This window comes from Passer montanus, unplaced genomic scaffold (genome assembly GCF_014805655.1).
Source record: "Passer montanus isolate IOZ18808 unplaced genomic scaffold, ASM1480565v1 scaffold126, whole genome shotgun sequence".
NCBI classification, from domain to species: Eukaryota; Metazoa; Chordata; class Aves; order Passeriformes; family Passeridae; genus Passer; species Passer montanus.
In genome coordinates, this window is record NW_024359388.1 from 1,216,024 (window position 1) to 1,236,197 (window position 20,174).

At 40.3% G+C, this 20,174-nt stretch overlaps 1 protein-coding gene across 3 annotated transcripts in view; it reads right to left on the reverse strand.

Annotated features, from left to right (window-relative positions):
- Positions 1 to 838: 838 nt before the first annotated feature.
- The window catches only part of DUSP22 (dual specificity phosphatase 22), a 43,605-nt gene continuing 24,269 nt past the window's right edge, over positions 839 to 20,174 (reverse strand). For all 3 annotated transcript variants that reach the window (XM_039698466.1, XM_039698469.1, XM_039698468.1), the window contains exons 4-7: positions 14,724 to 14,773; positions 9,326 to 9,400; positions 7,466 to 7,637; positions 839 to 4,638 (exon numbers count right to left, since the gene is read on the reverse strand). In XM_039698466.1, the coding sequence (XP_039554400.1) occupies positions 4,453 to 4,638; positions 7,466 to 7,637; positions 9,326 to 9,400; positions 14,724 to 14,773 (483 nt within the window). In that variant the 3' untranslated portion in view covers positions 839 to 4,452. The remainder of the gene's footprint in view (positions 4,639 to 7,465; positions 7,638 to 9,325; positions 9,401 to 14,723; positions 14,774 to 20,174) is intronic.

Here is a 20,174-nt window from a genome sequence, read left to right on the forward strand (position 1 = left end):
CCTTAGGAATCACCATCCACACATTCCCTACAGTATATAAAATAACATGTGCTGGGAGAGGAAGGAGAGGGGGGAAAAGAGAAGACCCAGAACTCACTGTGCCCAAGCATCCATTCATGATAAGGGAGTCCCAAAAGGGAGCAAAAACAGTTCAGCCTTCAGCAATGACTGAAGTGGCCATGAGATCTGGCTATGATCTGACTGATTATAATCTCAGGTTGGTGGGCTTTTTGGTTTAGGTTTGGATTTTTTTTTCCCCAATTGCCCAAATGTCAGAAATACTCTCTAAGCAGAGGTAGTGTCAAACCAGAAATTTGGTGAGTTATCTGTGGGAATTTGAACGGGGCATTTCCTCCTTTACACGATATGTTTTTTAATGTTTTCCCCTGAGAATCACCTGCCACTTACATCAGCTTCCTCTGACAGATCACTCCTGAGAGCCTTGAACGCTGGCAGCCTGAAAACTAGGTAAGTTTTACAGCTGGTTAAGCCCTAAATCAGTGTGCTATAAAAAAAGAAAGTATTTCAAAATAATAAAAAACATAGGATTCTCCACATACCCCATTGCAATGATGGGCCAGCAACAATCAGTAAGATAGCAATATGCAAGATCCTCTTGGGAGACTATCAAGAGGTGCTTGTGCTGAAGATTCTTGAACTCACCTGGAAGGAGTCGGTGAAAAGAGAGGTAGTTTCAAGAAGTCTGTGTGCAGGAGAAAAAAGTAATCAAACCACCAAAATGAGTTAGTCTTGTACTCTTGCTGTACCTGCAGGGATACAAACAGCGAGTAGAAGCCTTCTGGACACGACCATTGATTTTAAGAAACACAAAAGCAGATCAGGTGTTAATATTTAATTTTATTTATAAAAAAATTGTAGAACGTATTAAATACAAACATTTGGAAAAAGCAATCAAGGCTTCGCTAAGATGCCCAGGAAGAGGAAGACAGAGAATCAAGAAGCTTACCAGATTTAGAATTTTTAAATTAGTGGAATAATTGCTATAATTTTTCACTGACATCTTTATAGGTGGTGGCCATTATAGCAACCAAAGTTATTATCCCTTTTAAAAAACAGATATGATTTGCCATATCTTCCCATTCAACCACAAAATGTAAGGAAGCAACTTTTTCCAGGTTAAAAAACTTAGTAATAAATACTATTAATGCATTTACCCATTACCTACATTCTAAAACACTAGACATTTGCTTATAATCACACATGGATATCAAGTTTAGCCCAAAAAAAAATCGATTATACATTTCAAATCTGGATATCCAATAAGGTGTTATAAACTTTATACATTTTCCAGTGAACATCAAAATGAGGACAGTGTTTTGAAGTACAGAAACAAAATAACTGAATGCATCATCTACACTACAAAGGCCAACTACTAAGAGGTGAATTGGGTCTAGTCATGTTCCAGATTGCTGGAAAGTCCTACAAATTGCCACTGAAAGGCTAGTTGGAAGACAAATCATGTCACATTCTCAGTCTGCGTTAGCTCCTCTCCCCCTCTAGAAGGCCAAAGGTGAGAGCTGTAGCTCTCTCTTCTGCACCCATGGTAATTAGGGAGCAAACCATCATGCTGCTCTCTACATGGACATACCAGATTCAAGTTTTCTTAGACTGCTGTTGCTCTTATACTGCTCTTAACTGCAGTTTGCAGTACACAAAGAGCACTACACAAGATGTTGAAGGCGGAGACTGCAGAAAATACCCCTTCTGCCTTTCAAAAAGAGAGAAGCACTTCCACTCACTGACAATACGGCATTCCCTCCATCTTCCCAGCTTACCCTGTATCTGCTTTGGAGCTGCAGCATAATGCACACTGATACTGGCTATATGAAACTCAGTTCCAAAAAAAATCCTGTCCAAGGGACTGAGTCTTTGGAAAACTATTTTAAAAAAACAGTGCAGATTAATCTTGGACACATGAAAATTAACAGATATCTCCCATTCTGCCTTGTATGCGTCAGAACATTAAAAGAACTGCCAACTTACCAGCACCCACAGCATTACTACGGAAAGGACAAGAGTGCCAGGAGTGTTACAGGATATACAATATTGGCAGCCAGCTACAGGAAGGACTGGCTGGATACCTGCAAGGCCATAGGCAGAATACTTCTGACAAAGCTGCCCTTAGGGGATGGGCTGATGCTGCCCTACGTATCCTATCATGAGTAGAGGGTTGAACAAACGGACCCACATCCTGAACGTGTGTCAGACCCTGTTACCGAGGAAAACATTTTCCAATTATTACATCTACCCTCAGAGCACAGAAGGGACTGTCAATGTGGACACTGCTGGGCTGGAATTGTTAAACAGACTATTATCTGCAGATCTACATCTTCAGGAACAGCTAAATACCTCTCTTACCAGGCAATCACAGAGCAACTGCTGGATATACCAAACAGGCAGTGGTTCATTTACCTGCAAGCTTGAAAACAAGGTAAGTTCCAGCACTCTTCCCAAATCCAGCAACATCCCTTATTGCAACAAAGATATTATTATCCTGCTCTCATCATGCTCAGTACACTTCAAGCACTTAGTGCAACCCTGATGCAGGCTTGACCTCAGATGAAATGGACAGGTCTGTTCCACCCCATTCCCTTTTTTCCTTTTAAGCAGTTATTGATATGCACAACCCGTATTTCACAAGCCATAACACATTTTTTAAGATACTTAACAACAGATATTTAACGGCCAGAGTTTACTTGACCCAAAAGCCTTGCTCCCATCCAAAGAATTCACTGTCACCTGCAAGTGGAAATCACATGTAGAGGAATCTTGTGAAGGAAATGGGAGGCCAGAGTACTGAAGAAATTGAAAGAGACACAATTTGGATACTATTTAGTAAACTGATTGCTTCTCACTCAGTGCTCAGCTTTTAGCATGATATACACCACACTTGAACAAATGAAGGGTTTGGTTTTAGTTTTCTATCTTGGCTGTTTGGATATTATTTTTTATTTTCTAGAATCTTCAAGAAAAGTGGGCCTTCCATCTTCCAAGTCAAAGAGAAGAAATCATGATCTTGGCATCAGGGCCACTCCACATTACACCATCAGAAATCAATACACTGCCCAGAATCCCAACTGACATGTTTGAAGTTACACTCTTACAAGCCACTTGAGTCAGGCAATGGCTTCATTCCAGAAAAACACAACGTTACCAAGAGCAGAGTATGGCCCCTAGTTTCAACCTAGTTTAAAATATATTGTACAAATGCATACCCATAAATCTGATCACAGCAAAATATATAGTGGTGTTTAAATGGCAGGAAAGTTGAATTCAACAACTCAATCTTTAAACCAGTGATAAATATGGGCAATCTTAAAAGAAAACAATAAACTTCTCAAATACAGACATTTTGAAATATACGTGCACACGCACTCTCGCACACACACGCACCCACTTACTTCACTCAGTGTTAGATTAAGATTACACAAGGCAATTTTCAAGGTTGCATTTACAACCACAATGACAAGAACAGCATTTTTGAGGTAGCTGAAGTCAAAGAGCAAACCACAGCACAAGCAAAGAAACAGGTGCTCGCACTCACTCCGAGCCCACTCTTTGGAGACGCGTTATGGTGTGCGCAGGGGCGCGTGCTGAAGAGGCACGTGTTCCGTGGGGAATGAAGTTCAGTGGCTCCGGAGACATGATCAACTGTTCTCCAGAAAAGCTTATGTTGGGAGACCAGATGCACAGCCAAGGGAGCACGGCTTAAATCACTGCACATCAGCTGAGCTGTGGTAACAGCCTGGCTGCTCTTGGTCTGTGGCAGCTCTGCCGACAGCTCAGTCTCACGGGCATTGAAGCAAAGACAACTGTGGCGGTTGAAGGTGTTATTACTCAGAGCTGTCTGTCCCACTTCTCTCCTAGATGCCACTGCTGGGGGAAAGCTACTTGGGCCCCTGTCTCATCTGCTCCAGCTTTCAGCCTGCTCTCAAGTTCACACCCACCTCCACGCCACTACCTGCCAATGGTTTGTGAACAGGAGCAGCAGAGACACAGACTCGAGTTCCCTTCTTCAGGTGCAGCAACACCTTTGCCACACTAAGAGTGCAGAGATGCCAAACTGCCACAGCTTGAATCACCAGACCTCATCTCTCCAAGCCCTTTGCTAGCCTACAACAAGAGGAGTTGAGCTAACCTCACAGCAAATGCCAGGCAATGTGGGCAGAAGGGGACATAGCTGTGGCTGGCAGACAGACTGCCTCAGCCACAGTAACTGGATCCTGTCTCTGGGCATAAACAGAGCTTGATCCTGCCTGAATTACCAACTTGTGTGAAACACACTCATACACACACACACATAATGTCATCAAGAAGCTTTCTATAAATCAACAGTTTGCATGATATACTGCTGAAAGTCTTGAAGATGGGATGGAAAACATGGCAAGATGTTTTGCAAAAGTAGAAAAGAAAAAAATCGACCTCTTGCAACTAGGTCTCTGTTGTGTAGTTGCTGTATGAGAGTGATGGCACAGATGAGAAGTTGTTATTCCACTGTCTTCCTCCAGTAGTCTGATGCAACTCTGCCTGCTCTTTGTATTTGCTGAGAAGATTTTTGGCTTCTTGCAGATCCTGAGAAGAGTTTTCCCCATATTCTTCTTTCAGCCACTGCCTGAACTGGAGAAATTGAAAAGACATATACAAAATAATGAAAACATTAAATGGATGGAGAAGTAATTCTCCTTCCTGTTCTACACAATTTCAATAACTTTTAGGATCATACACAGTTTGAAGAAAAGCACTGCAAATACTGCATGTCCTTCAAGAGCAGCACAGAATGCAGAGCACAGGAACGCATATTTGAAATCACTGAGACCCCTTACATCTCCCAAAATGACACATCTGTGGAACAGCTTGGCTGACTGGAGTAATACAAAGTAAGGAACACCTGCTGGGAAAGGACATCCTGGACTTAAAATCTCCCTGTTCCTGCTGCATACACAAACAATAAGAGGAATTGGTATGGAAGCCAATATGATCAGCCAACTTGCCCAAGACACAACAGGCTGCGAGAAGGTTGAAGATCAGAAAGTGAACCACTCTTACAGGTTTTATCTTGAGCCCACAAACACCAGTAGTAAAAAATGTAGTGTGGATATCCTAATAGGTGTCTTCTTCTAGGAAGAAATAGTCTATGAGTTTTACAAGCTATAGAATAGGACCCCATATGTTACTGATATGAATAACTGAATTTGGTACATGGTAACACATGTACCAGGCCCAGCTGATGGTCAACAAAGCCCTGTATCCTGCTTTGAGAGTAACCAGATATAAATGATGAGGAAAGAATCAAGCAATGGCAGGACAATAATGCTGGGACCTTTTCCCTGGACATTTCCTCAGCTTGCAGCAATTTTCAGGTAGGTGCTTTCAGAGGTTGAGGCAGTAACTTTGTGTCTGATAACACAAATTGATTCTTTAAACCCACATTTTTTTTACCACGAGATACCTGTAGTCCAACAAGATCTGTAAATGTATACTGTATAAATCCTCCACTCCTTTTCCTTGATTTGGTCCTGCCAACAGATAATTCTGTCTCACATGAAAGAGTGGAAATTTCACATGTTCACTCTTTCTATCCACTCAGCTCTGACACTTCTTTGCCTGCTGGAGAATTTGAGTCCAGCTGAGGACAATTCCAGATGAGGAACTGTCCAATTCCTGACAATTTTGTTGAGCTCACCTGCAGAAGCAGCTACTAGACAGACTCCAACTGTTGTGTCCCAGTGGGGATAATATTAATTTTCCAAACCTTAACCTTCATAGCTTTGTTCTGTTTGGGGCTCATGAAATAGCTTGATCCATAAAGGTCATTTACTAGGATATTGGGAGACAAGACTTCAACATAGATACTTCCTCCCATTCCTTAAAGAGGTCCTCAGGCAAATCTGAAGCCTCAGGCCTCCATGTGGAAGTTAGGAACAGGGGCAAACTATGTCATGACCTTAGTGACTAAGCCTCATCCTTTAAGACCAAGATCTAGAGGGCAACATTCCAGAGAGGCCACAGGATACCACCACCCCTTAGTGGAACAGCAAAACACCAAATGCTGCTGAAATCTGAAAAAAGTTCACGCCCTTGGCAGATGGCATCATTCCACCCAAATCAGGTGTGTAAACAGACACCTGCTGAGGATGTGGTTGCTCTTAAGAGACAGTAAGAAACTACAGCCCAGCCAGTGAATACAGGTGGATACTTCTTTTTGCAACCTACTGCCTCCCCCTCAGTGAATAAAGACAGAATGCGCAGTCCATGGTGGATGAAAAAAGAGAGACGTTACTGTCTTTATCAGGCTATTTGCATACAGCCTTAATTGTCATTGCTGTTAGACCAAACCAATTAGAGTAGAAATGACTGTAAGGGAGGAAGGAGACAAGTCTGGAAAGTCCCTCTCTGACTTTTGTCTCTTAAAAATCAGTTATTCTACCATTTAACACCAGTTCCAAATGATCCAGGAAACATTCAGTTAAATATTAAAAAAACGCAAATATTTACAGTTGCTAACTGCATCATGCAAAACAAATGGTAATTTCTAAACTCTGAGCCTTCTGCAGCAGAATGACAGGGATGGAATAAAAAAAAAAACAACATCCTTTGTCTCGTGTATTTTGCTTTCCGACTTTGGTTTGCCTCTGTTGTTATTTTTAATAAGCTCAATAGCACAAAAGCCCACACAACAACAACAACATGCTGAGCAATGGAAAATGGAAGGGACAGCCACAGTAGATTGGTAACATAAGTTGAAGTCACCAATCACCCACAGGGAGCAGGTCTTTTGCGTAGGATGGGGTTTTTTGGAGTAAGAAACTAATTTTTGTTTTATGAAACCCCTTTAGCAATCCTACCCTTTCATTGATTCTCCTAGCCCTACATAACCTTCAAAAGGCTAATAAGAAAAAAAAAAGGATCAGCTCTGAGGCTGCCCTAAACATCAGAAAATTTATGAAGTCTTAGCCACAGAAGGTGGGAGGGGGTCACAACACACAAATCATGAGGACTTAGTTTAACTCCTGGACATACAAGATTTGTCATGATGATTTCTTTCCTTATTACTATTCCAAATGAATATGTTGGGGGGAAACTCACTATTTTTAAACATCTGGTAGTTATAGGTTGACCTTTTACCTACGTTCTGAGAACTCACCCTTTACCTTTTACCTCTCTAAAGGTGTTAATCTTCATCTGTGTCTCAGCTAACATGAAGCAACCACCAGATTGACTGCACAGTTGGGCAGGAGGTGCCTAATCCCTACTCTGATCCAGCATTCCCTGACACCTTCAGATCTATCTGTATCTCCTTTGTGGAACTGGCTGGGCAAAGAAGCCTTTCCCTCAAAGCAAAAACGGGGAGTCAGATAAACCACACACACCACCAAATAGTGAGAAGTAGCCCACGATCTGACTTGGAGTTGTGTTTCACAGCTCTTTTTTGTAGTTCATTTACCTGATCAACATCATGCTTTTCGAATTCCTGTAGCTGTCTCTGGAAGCCCATGTTGGGATTGGCACAGGACCTCGCCGCGCGGACAACAGACAGCGCATCTTCCCAGCCGAAGTCTGTGATGGTCATGATGTAGGCAACCACCAGCGTGACACTCCTGGAGACACCTGCAAGGCTGCAGGGAAAAGGGGGTGCAATACACTGAAGCAGTGCTGTACTTCACCTGTCACAGCTAAAAGCATCACTTCTCAACATCACAGACTGCTGTGTTGCCATGAGGAAGAAATATTATAATATTTGAGTTAAGTGGTTTTGGTACTACCTTTTCAAAGAAAAAAATCTACATGATCAAGAAAGTGGGTTTTGAGTGGTAACTCATATGAGGCTGAAAAGGAAGAAATAAGCATGAAGTAGTCACGAAAGCAGGGGACAGTGCACACATTCTAAGTTAGATTTGTGTTTTAAAAAGGCAGAAGTAAGTCAGCCACTTTCTTTGTTCTGTTTATAAAGATCAGAGCAGTGAAATAAGACTGTTTCCTCTCCATCATGAATAAAGGCTGCAATTTCATGGGGCCAAAATGAACTTTAACTGAACCAGTAAGAGGTATATATGTCGGTTGCTTGAGTTCCTCTTTCTGCTATCCACTGCATTGTGCAGCTTAAATTCTCAGGACTCCAGTTTCCCAGATGAAAAGCTGGGATAGAGTAAGAATCATTCATGTTGCCTGGTTGGACAACAATGGACAAATTCAGAATTATTTCTATTCAGAGTATTAAAGTTAGAGTTAGAGTTACATTTACCAGAGTAAAAATAAAGAGTTACCAGACTCTTCACCATTTTATGTTTCTGAATACTTCACAAATTTAAATATATGTTTTTTAAAACTCTACCAGTATTCAGACTACTTATTCCTGTTTTCCATACACCAAGACTGACCAAATGGCTTGTGCACAGCCCTAATGTGTTAGAGTTACATTTACCAGAGTAAAAATAAAGAGTTACCAGACTCTTCACCATTTTATGTTTCTGAATACTTCACAAATTTAAATATATGTTTTTTAAAACTCTACCAGTATTCAGACTACTTATTCCTGTTTTCCATACACCAAGACTGACCAAATGGCTTGTGCACAGCCCTGTCATGAGTCAATACCAAAGTGAGGATTTATAGCCAGGGCCTGTGTACAAGTCCAGTGTGCAAATCATGAGATGACTCTGATTCCAGATATAGATTCAGATATGTCCTTTGGACATACAGCACAAAGACCACAACCAATAGCTGAGAGCAAGAAAAAACCCAGGGTGGGAATTCCTTTTCTATTCTTTACAGTCCCAGGAACATCTCTCCAATCAGGATTTTGTTATTAACAAATGCAACATTTGAATGCTTCAGCAGTTTAAAGAAAAGAAAGAGGGGGAAAAAATCAATTTCTGTTCAGACAGGCTTTTTTAAGAACTCTGAAGTCAACAAAACAGCTGTTAGAGAAACTAATCAAATTATTAGGATTATGGAAATCACATTTAAAAATACAGTGATTAAAATGATGAGAAATAAATAGTATGTCTTCAGCCAACACATTCCTAGTCAAATAAACCCTACAAAAATGTTTGATAAGAGAAGGTCAAGAAGAATTTCATGGGCTACTTTCATTTCCAAGCAGCTGCCTACCCCAGGGACTTGAAAGTCCTAGCATAAGGCTTTAATAGCATTTGCAAATCTTCTGGGACTTTTTGAATAAAAGGGGCAATTTAGTCCAAGAGGATTTTGCCACAGAGGAGATATGACCACTATTAAAATTATGAACATCCAAATCAAGGCAGAGAAACCCTTAAGAAGTTTTTTTAGCGAGCAGTATACATACCAGTGAACCAAGCAGCCTTCACCTGTGAGCCGGCACTCATGGATAAATTTGATGCTCTCTCTGAAATGCCTTGCTCTGAAAACAAAAGCAGAAGGAGGATAAAGAAAGTGCTGCATTTAGTAAAATCACTACTTAGAAAGAAAGAAATATATCCGAAAGCTCACCTCATGTTGTTTCTAGAATTTAGAACTGAATACAGGTCTTACAAAGTAAAAGTTATTGTCTGCCAATGAAACACAGAACTCACTGGCATAAGTTATTTGCCACTCTATCCAAGTAAGAAACTGGTATTTTAGGCACCACAGTGTGATAAACTTTATTCTGATGACTGTCAAGTCTGTATTTCGGTTTGTGTTTGATTCTTCCTAAAAGCAGTGACTTGACCTCACATGTCCTTGTGTGCTCAGATGTCAGGTGGAACTCAGCACAACTACATGAGCAGTTCTCCAGACATAATGTCTCTCACAAAAAGACACTACCTGCTACCCAAACTTATGCTGAACTCTAACTCTACCCCCTCCTTCAAGCCATGTGCTAGGGCATGGCTTTCTGCTTGGCTACATGAAAACACTTACTTTTGTCTCTTCTATGAAAAAATTCTCAATTCAAGCCCTATTTTCTTTAGTTCCTTCCAGTCTTCTCCTTTCAGACAGCAGTACCCCTTCTGCCCATATTCAGGGTGTCTGCCTACCTGTTTTAAAGCAGCAGAGGAGAAAACCTAGAGAAGATTGTCTGCAAACTTTAGGGTTTATAATCTCATTATCCTTTACACATGCCCATTTCATTTTAAGGGGGCACAGTGAAGGATAGTAAGCAGGCAGCTGTCATCACCTGAGTGAATGTGCAGCACTGCCTCTTTGCATCCCAGTTGTAAGCTGCACACCCTGCCTTTCCGACTGCGAAGCCTCTGGCGCTGCCTGCAGCTTACCACAGCTGCAAGCAGCACCTCTTAGCTCAGCAGAGCTGGAGCTCACAGTGCCCTTTGAGTGCTCCTGCAATTCAAGCTCACAAGCAGAAGCAGTGTGGGCACCACGGGCAGAGGAAAGAGGTTCTTAGGGGGCAGTCATTGCCAGGCCTGCTGGCAAGGGCAAACCTGAAAGCACATTGCGCTCAACACCCATGAAACACAACGTCCTGTATTCAAGATGTTTCCCCTTTCTGGGTGAATATTATACCACAAGGGTAAAAGAAAAAAAACCTCAGCCCAGCACCAGCAGCCACACAAAAATCAGGAATACCCACATAAAAGGAAGCTTCCCTTCCTGCCTAACAGTGCAGCTGCTGATACTGTAAACACTCCTGTCCTGAAGGACAACACTGATGCAACACACTGTCACTGCCTGCAGAACTTGCACACACAATGATATCTAACTGGAGTAAATAAAAAGAAGATCCCAAGCACAGGACTCCCTCTCCAATGGAGTTCCTGCATCACTGGATACAACATGGAAAAGACAGCTAGAGAAGAGCTGAGCAGCCTATTTGGAAAATCTCAAGGCCCAATGCACTCCCAAGCCTTAGGACAGCAGGTCAACTCAGGCTTTTATATTTCTCAAGGAACTGATGAAGCATGGGGGATAAGTGAAGACAAAGCCTTACAAATGCATGTGTACTTGGACTGCCACACCAAACCAGTGTCACTGGCTGAGTTCTAACAAATCATGGTGCTCAGGTCTGCCAGGGGAGCACAAGAGGTTTCACATAAACAAACTCAGAGCACAAATGAGATCTCTGGCTACATGTGCAAGAGGCTTTGCTATTGCACAATGAAGAGCTTAGCTGAGATTGAAAGCATTCACTCAGATGCAGTTTGGTTAGGTCTGTATTATCTGACCTGATCTTCTCATCATTTCTCTTTCTCTCTAGAAAATCTGGCCAGGAGGGCAGCTTCATGCACCAGTGAATTTGTTTCAATGGTCTCGCACAAGTTTCGGTAAGACACTTCAACACTCTGGTTTGAAAAATATCTGTAACTGAGCATAACACCTTTACAAGGTACTGAACATCGTGAAATCCATTCACTCAGTTTTCTTCACCCTTCCTCAGTGCTGATGCTCAGATTGCTGATGTGCTTTCAAGTGTGTTTACAGGCATTCATGAAAATGAGAAGAGAAATAGTCACATCTAGAATTAATGCCGCTCTATAGCACCTTGGCCCCTCCTCACTTGAGCCAGAGTAAAGGAGATATGTACTCCTCCACAGCCTTAGGGCATCAGGCATTCTGGAGCAGCAGACACAGTTGCCTAAACTCATTTTCAAGATTATGGTAACACCATATTTATATAAAAACTAAGATTGAGGACCAGTTAGCTGTGTGGCAAGTGCCAGACACAAAGAAGAATGGTAAGTCTTACACTAACCACAAAACAGTTGACTATCATCTCTAACAGGAAAGCACTTGACAAATGTGTTGATTTGCAGCCCATTTGTTGGGACTTCAGGACAATTTATTACATGATATCTGGCTCTTGCATCTCCCAGCTGAAAGCTGGGTCCTGAACTGCATCATCTTTACAGTGGGAAAACACCACAGGAAGAACCACCAGTACAACGCCCCTACCAGGATGTTGTAGAAGTTATCTAAACTTACGCATTAGCACGCTGCATAATTCAAAACTAGACCAAGAGCAGAGTTATGATACCAGAGCTCTATTTTCATTTGTTACTAGTTAGACTTCTACAGAGATTTAGAAAGGTTAAAAAGACAGCATCTAAATCAGATAGGACAAAGCATCTTGATGTTTCTTTCCTTTGGTGATGTAAAAAAAATCTACCAAAATTTTCTCCTCTTAATAGGTCATCTGGCTTCTGCATTATCACCACTAACCACCTGACTATTGGAGGTTAATTCCTTAGAAACAGACAGCCAAAGACAATTAACTAAAACAGGACAGGAAGGGAAGATTTTATTTATATAGAAGTAATTTTTTAGTGATGAGTTCTACAGAGGATGACATTTCTGGAGCAGTTACTGGCCCAAGGTAAAATTCTCACAGACCAGGGAAAGCGTTGATTTAACATCTAGGAAGTACCTTGAGTCTGAAAAGCAATTGCTTTCTCCCTATGCTTGCTAGGGGCAGAATAGGGGAGTAAAATAAAGCTTTTGAGACACTTTAGCGAATACCCACATGCTAACAGGGGAATCCCTGCTGTATTTCCCTGGCAAGTCATCCCACTGAGGAAAAGAACTCCACTAAACAAGTTTTCTAGGAGTAAATGTGCATTATACACACAAGAAACCAGAGGTTTCCTTCAGAAAAATTGAGCTGAAGTGCATTAAGAGCTCACAGTCCCAAAATTCAGTGGGTAAAAGGCCTCCAGTTGGTCCTTGTTGTTGGGAAACAGACAAGAGAACAGAGCTGTGCCTGTCAACCCTTGCTAATAGAAGACAAGGACCTGCTGCTTGGTTGGTTGTTTTTTTCTCCCTAGAAAGAAACCAAGAGAATCCCTCTTTTAGAAGAAGAGGGTAACCATGCAAAGATGTTGCAGAGGTACCAATTCCCTTCCTGTTCCCTAGCTATCCCTCCCTCCACAGTGGGCACAGGCAGTATGGTTAACCACTCCTAGATAAGACAGCATCCAGTCCTCACAGGCTGAACAAAAATAACTTCCTCTTTCTTTCAGAAGACTGCATGTGCAAAGCAAGCAATGGTGCTATTTGTGAGCATCATGATTTGATTTTACTTGAAGGCCTGGACTGTATAAAGTAAAAGAAGAAAAATCAGTTACTCATCAAGTTTTATTTTAAGTGATCAAATGTATCAGTATTAGAAGTAATGACGTTTGCTGGCAACCACCTGATACCAAAGCAAGTATTTTAGATGCCTGCAGCGTAACAGAAACAATACTCATGCAAATATTCTATCTTCTTACTGAAGCCTTAAGAGCTTTGGTACTGCGCCAGACAGCTCAAGCACAGGAGCTGGTTTTTCAATATAACTGCTTGATATTTAACGGTGAGGGAATTGTACATTGATTGATGTTCATCATAAATGCCAACTTTTCTCCTTCCAATCCCGATTTATCTCTATTAACAAAGGAAGCAGATTTAGAAAATGTTGTCAAAAACGCTACACACCTCAAAATGCCAATGAACAATTAATGACATGTGAATGTTTTCCTCTAATCTCATATCAGCTTTCCTTCCCAAAAGGATATTTCTTTAAATGTATTTATTTTTATTCTAAATATTAAGGCCATGGAAGTTGTCCATGACAAAGGCAGTCAGATCTCTGCCTTCTCATTACAGACCTGAAATTCAGGGGATTAGGGTGTTTTTCATTGCGGGTGGGGTGTGGTGCTTTTTTTTTTTCTCTTCCCCTAAAATCATGACAGAAATGCAGAATGAAAAGGCAAATCATCACACATCAAGTGCCACACTGGAATCTTTCTAGAGTATGAGAAACACATGCTTTAAAAATATCCCTTAAAAGCATGAGGCAGAAAATTGCTGTGGTACAAGAGAAAAGCAGGGCTGCACTTCCTCCCGTACCTATCAGGCCTCTTTCCACTACTTGTTTCTCTACCAAAACTTGGTAGTAGGATGTGGCTGAAACCCCCCTCACCTCTCCCCAACATAAACAGTGAGCTCTAGAAGAAAGAGCTGGTCACCCTCCAAGTCCTTTTGTTTTGATTTCTCTTTGGAATCAAGACTTGCCATGCTCAGTTAAAACCAGGGGTAAGTAAATTAGCATTATGTGAACTTTAGCAGAGATGAGAAAGAGCAAGGCTTGGACACCCTAGTTGTAGAACCTATGTCTTCAAGGTCAGAGTCATTGCAGGGCAGAAAACCCCCAGCTTATACTAAGAGCAGCAGGGACTTCTGAGGCAGGTTCAAGAAGTCCCCAGCAGATTGTCACAGAGGTAGTTTGCACACAGGGACCTTGTTTTGAAGGCCACTGTGAGGAATTTATTTCAACCCTTGAGGCACCAGGCTTCAAAACTCTTTCAAATATTGTGTTTTGTTGATATCTGCAGTTGGCACTAAAAAAACAAAAAAAAAAAAAGGAGCCAAACACAAAGACTTACAAAAACAGTGGCTAGAATAAACTGTGATTGAATTAGGCTCAGACTCAGACTAAGGAATTCCTGAAGTTTAAGGCCACAAATCATTTACAAAAACAGTAGCTAGAATAAACTGTGACTGAATTAGGTTCAGACTCACTAAGGAATTCCTGAAGTTTAAGGCCACAAATCAAGAGTATTTACATACTGAGCCTCCTACAAACACATACAAAAAGCAGGGTGAAATGAAGTGTTACTGGGTTTTCTTAATGGATTACACCCCACATTTGTGTAATACTCCTTAGAGATCAGAATCAGAGCTTTCAGCATATTTTAAAATAGGCATCATGGAGTTTCTGGGGTTTTGTGATTTACTTTTAAAATAATACTTACAAGTTCTGCGAGGGTGAGTCAGCAGCAGGAATGCACAGATACTTCATTCCCTGTATAAAGAAGCAAAAAGGTGTGAGAAGAAAAGATTCAGGTTAAATACATTCATCCATCACAGCACAAGCCCTGCTCTAGACTGGTGGAATATTAATGATTTTGAGGAAGCAACACCATCATTCAGACAGAGATCATCTCTATACAGTCAGATTTTAAAACACTTGCTTTCACGTTGCTAAGGTACCAGCATATAGCTTAGTCATGCTTCTCCCAAGGCTCATGAGTGATCTTTTACAAAAAGGAGCATCTTTACTAAAAAGATCAAAACTTCTTTCTGAAAACACAATTGTTCTTACATTTCTAGGAAAATGAAGTTGCATCTTCTCCTGCCCTTCCTTTTCCCTGAACAGATGTTACAGCCTGAAATTGTGATATTCAATTTCTTTTAAATTCACACCATCATTTTTCTTTATTTCAAAAGAAATATGTTTGTGGTATAGATATTGTTTTCCTATTTTTGGAAACCTTCAAAAAAGACAACCATAAAACTCATACTTTTCTTTCACAAAATTAGCCTCTCTTTCTTAGTCAGCTATCATAATAAGTTACCAGATCAAGTAGGGAAGTTAGATAACCATTTCTGATGCATGAAAAATGTTACTGGATATATTTAAAACAACATATCTACAATCCTACACTACTGCTTTGCATTGTCAATGCTCATTTCAACTGTCATTTTATTTTCAAAGGATTTTTTGCTCCTATGACTGTTAAGAAATAGAACACTTCTGAAAGCACATTTAGGTGACTTCTCAAATAGGACTTCCAAGAATACAATCTGTAGCTCAGACACACAAAAACTACATTATTCACTGGAACTCTACTGAATTACCTCAGTTGCCAAGTTATGAATTCTTCAGATGCACTTGTAAAGATAAGAATTCAAGCAAAAGGGTCATTACAAAATGCACCTAAATCCATCCTTTTGTGACAATGCACACTCCTGTAATAATCCAAATAATCATGTTTATGTTGAACATGAACACGTTCAACACCACACATGGAAATTCACACATTTATGTGCAAGAGATCCTTTGCCAACAAGGTGGAACACAATCTGCACCCACCAGGCATTTTATCTGCCAGCTGGGGAAAGAAGACGAATTTTCACTGCTCAATGTGTGGCTACGTGAGGTAGCATTATCCACAACCCCTTTGCTTTGCTGGCTGAGAAATCCCTCCATATTTCCCCTATATATACTTTGTTTCTTCACTTGCCATTGCATGAAGAGCAAGCCCTTTTACAAGAGATCCTGACCCCAGCACCATGACACACCTCTGCAAGGTGCACAAACTTCACCACTATGTCAGAGAGATTGTGGGAAACAATCAGAAACAGTCAGAAACATTGTCGGAAACCAAGCGGGCCCCACGGCCAAAAGCTGATCCAAAGCAACTTGTATAGACACACTCATTTTGAAAGATAGCGTAGCAGCAATACTTATACTGATATTAGGCTACTGAGCCAAGGATAATTAATTGCATTGACAGATTAATTACAATAATAAGCATTTGTATGACACATCTGAGAGGTTTATCTTGGACACCAGTATCACTTTAAGTGAGTCACTCCAGTAGAATGAGGGCCTGAGACCTGAAAGTAAATTTACATGCTATTCTTTCCCCATCACCTCTAGCAACTCCATACCATTGAAAAATTGAAAATTGAGGGCAGGGGATGGGTTAGCTCTGGAGTGCAGTGCATGCCAGAAGGTTCGCTCCTCCCGCATGCACTGACGCAAGTTGTTCCGCAGATTTCAGAAGCTATGGCACATGCTGAGTGCTTTTCACAGGCTGAGTGCAGAGGGGCTTTCAGACCGTGTTCACTCTAAAAGCAGAAGTAGCACCCAGCACAAATTTAAGACCTCCAATGTTCCTTTTTTTGTCATGGCTGGTTAGTTCCAACTACTGCAAGCAAGCATGAAACCAGCCCATGAGAGACCACACGTGGTCCTGAATGGCTCATCCAAAGCCTGATCCTGGACATCTTCAGCACTTACAACTTCCAGTGAAGCCCACAGCACACTTTTCATTACTGGGCTTGCAAATGCTCAGCACCAGCCTGTTAGCTTTATTAATACATCTTCTCAGAAAGGAGATGGTTTAAGTTACTGGAATTTGGTATTTTGACTGATGTATATCACCTGTGTTTCTGGAAGGCTGTGGTGATGGACTCCTCCCTGTGAGGAAATAATCACACACTCAACTCAGAAATAGTTAGAGGTGGGATTTCAAAAGTACTGTGCAGTGACCTAACCCATCTCCCACAAAAATCAACAGTGAAACTCTTAGCAACTTCGAGCCAAACACAGTTTGGCCAGAGTTGGTTACTCCTGAGGATCCCACCCTACCATCTAGTTTTGCTTCTCTTGTTGAAATAATAACTATAATAAAAGGATCAAATACCATTCATCATAATTGGATACTTGAAATACAATATCACCACAAGATCATATGAAGCAGGTATTCATACATGAGACTCAGGATTTTTTGTGTAGCTATTCCTATGTTGATTGCTGGAATTAGATTTTCCTCACACATACTGTATAGACTTTCTTTTTTTTGAATATATCAGCAATAGGAAGACACTTAATTGCTGAACCCTGCTGTTTGTGACTCTTTTTGAAAAAAAACAGTACCCAGGATCATAATATTTGTATATCTGTGCCCCAAGACACTACTGTCTTTCCTGTGCACATACCTTGCAGGTACCGTCAAAGAACTGTCCCAAAGGGACCTTTCAAGCAGAATAGTTTATGCCAAGCAAACAAACAGCTACCTACAACATTTAATATAGGGTACTAGCATGCAAGGAAGACAGAAACACCACTATTTTCTTACCTAGCAGTTTGTTTGCCATTCTCAAACTGCAAAGCATAAAATGTTAGATGGCAACAATCATTGGAACAGTGACTACAACAGAGCAAGCTAAATCAAAGACTGTTGAAACCAGCTTCATGTGAAAATTTCAGCAGGCTCCAAATTAGTCTCTAGTCAGCAGTTTCATGAAACAAACCTGAATCCAGTTGCAGATGCAATATCCCAATTGAACCAAAATGGCATATTAATAAAGATGGAAAGACAAATACAAATTTCATGTCAACCATATGGCAGTCTTTATTTACATATTTTTAAATTAAGGACACTTTGTTCCCTAAGAAAGACAATTCTGTAAAATTACTCAGTGAAGGAAGGACAGAACAACTCAAAACAGGTATTATGCCAACTTCACCTACACACACTAAATTAGGTGCTACAGAGCAGCTACTCATTTCAAAACATGGTTTTTATTCAAAACAAAGGGAAAAGCATGCAAAGTCCAAAAGCTGATGAAAAGAGAAACACCATTTAAAATCCTATACAAAGTAATACATTCTCTTTATTTATTGCATATTCTTGCATATATATTGTTATTCAAAAATTTGTTCAGTTGACAGCTATGTCAGTCATGTTATCTCTCCCAACACACTTTTCCTCAAAGTACCCAATTAAAAACCTATTGATCCAGCCTTTTTAGTTACACAGAATCTATGTATATTATTAGGTAACATAACATCCCAAACATATGGAATCGGTACAGACCCAAGCTCCTAGGGCAATGAGATGCTGAACACAGCATTTTTCTGCTCATCTCAATTCACTACTACTTTCCACTTGTTACTTTGAAATCACTGCTCACTTTCCTTTCTCCATCAATCACCTTTACCACCAAACACCCCTACCTTCTCACATACACACACCAGACTTTTTGCTTACATTACTTACATGGTGATCCTAACCAATGCCTCCATCAAACAAAAGCAGTGCTTCCATTTCTTTTGGTTATTTAACCTGTTATCATTGTCCCCAAAAAAATCAGTAAAATAAAATATAATTTACTTTTTTGTTTTCTGTTTCAGCAGAGTAACCACCAAAACTAGATTTCTCTCGTAGGCCCTGAAACTGAGTGCTGCAGTTAAACCGATACAGTGAGAGCTAACAAAACTATGGCAAGTATTCAGATTTCAAGATTGTCAAAGCTGAAACAGGGGAGAGTTAAGTAAAATTTCAAAAATTCACTGTTATTTGAGAAACAAAAACACTTTCATCACAGATTCTAGAATTAATAAGCAGTTCTACTGCAGTGAATGTCAAGAGATAAAACCAGATTTCAGGTGCACACATATATATGCAGAAGATTTACACTACAGTAAATAATGTATTAATGGAATTCTGCCAATATTCAAATTCCTAATTATTTTAGAGGTTGATCTACGAGGGTTGGAAACAGAACAGTTATGTCACATTTGGAAAAGTCTGTAAGAGTAAAGGACAAGACTTTCCCAATATCATTAGCTTTTTAAAAAGGGATTACATATTTGCTATTAAATCCAGTATTTCATTCAGTGCTCAGGAACACAACACTCCAGTACAGAGAAAACTCTGTTTCTATTCTACTTAAACAGAATCTTATTTTAAAAACTTCATTTTAACTAAACTTGTAACAACTGGCATTTGGGGTTTTTTGGAAGAACTTGTAGAATTTTGCAGTAGCAGAATGACATATCTCTAAGTGCCAAATGTCAACTAATGGGTCAATGACTGAAAACAGGACCTTTGCAGATCACACACAAATTCAATTGTACAATACCAAGAATGATTTTGGCTCTGAAGAGAACGAAGTGTAAAAAGTGCTGTAAGAAAAATGCAGCACCTATACAGACGGCTGCTCCTTTGCAATGATCAAAGACATTCTGAAGTCATTGAGAATGACAATCAGTTTGATTACATTTTAATTATACTAATATATGTTTTATATGTGAAAGGAAACTGTCCAGTGGTTCTTACATAAAATGAGCACTCACAAAACAGCTTGCACGAGAATAAGAAGGACTAAAAATGCTACTCATTATTTCATGTTCAGTGGGTTTTCCAACTAATGTTTTTACAGACGTTTTTCAGAATATCATCTTTGCCGCTGCTGTGCATACATTTCTGAGGTTCTAGTTAGCACTGGAAGCCTGAGTCTAGAGTGTCAGATTTTAAAAGTTAAGAAGAGGGGGAAAGAACCTCAAATTACAAAATTTCTGCTCTCCCAGGGCAAAGGGTAGGGGGAAGGGTCCGTAAAAAAAAGTTCGAAAAGAGCAGTATCGTATTTTTGTCATTACAGTTCTCTATTTAAATGTATGTAAAGATACCATCAACGATTTCCAAGAATATTTTTTTTAAACATAAAACCCTAAATTTATATTTGTGAACCAAGATGCAAATAGAAAACCTCCAGCACCTGGCAAGTTCTTTCAGGTTAGTCAAAAACCATGTGTTAATTTGAGTCGTCACATCAACAGATGAGGACAAGAGGACTTATTTTTGTTTAGGGGCATTTCAGCAAAAAAGCTAAAGTGGGAAACAGCCGGC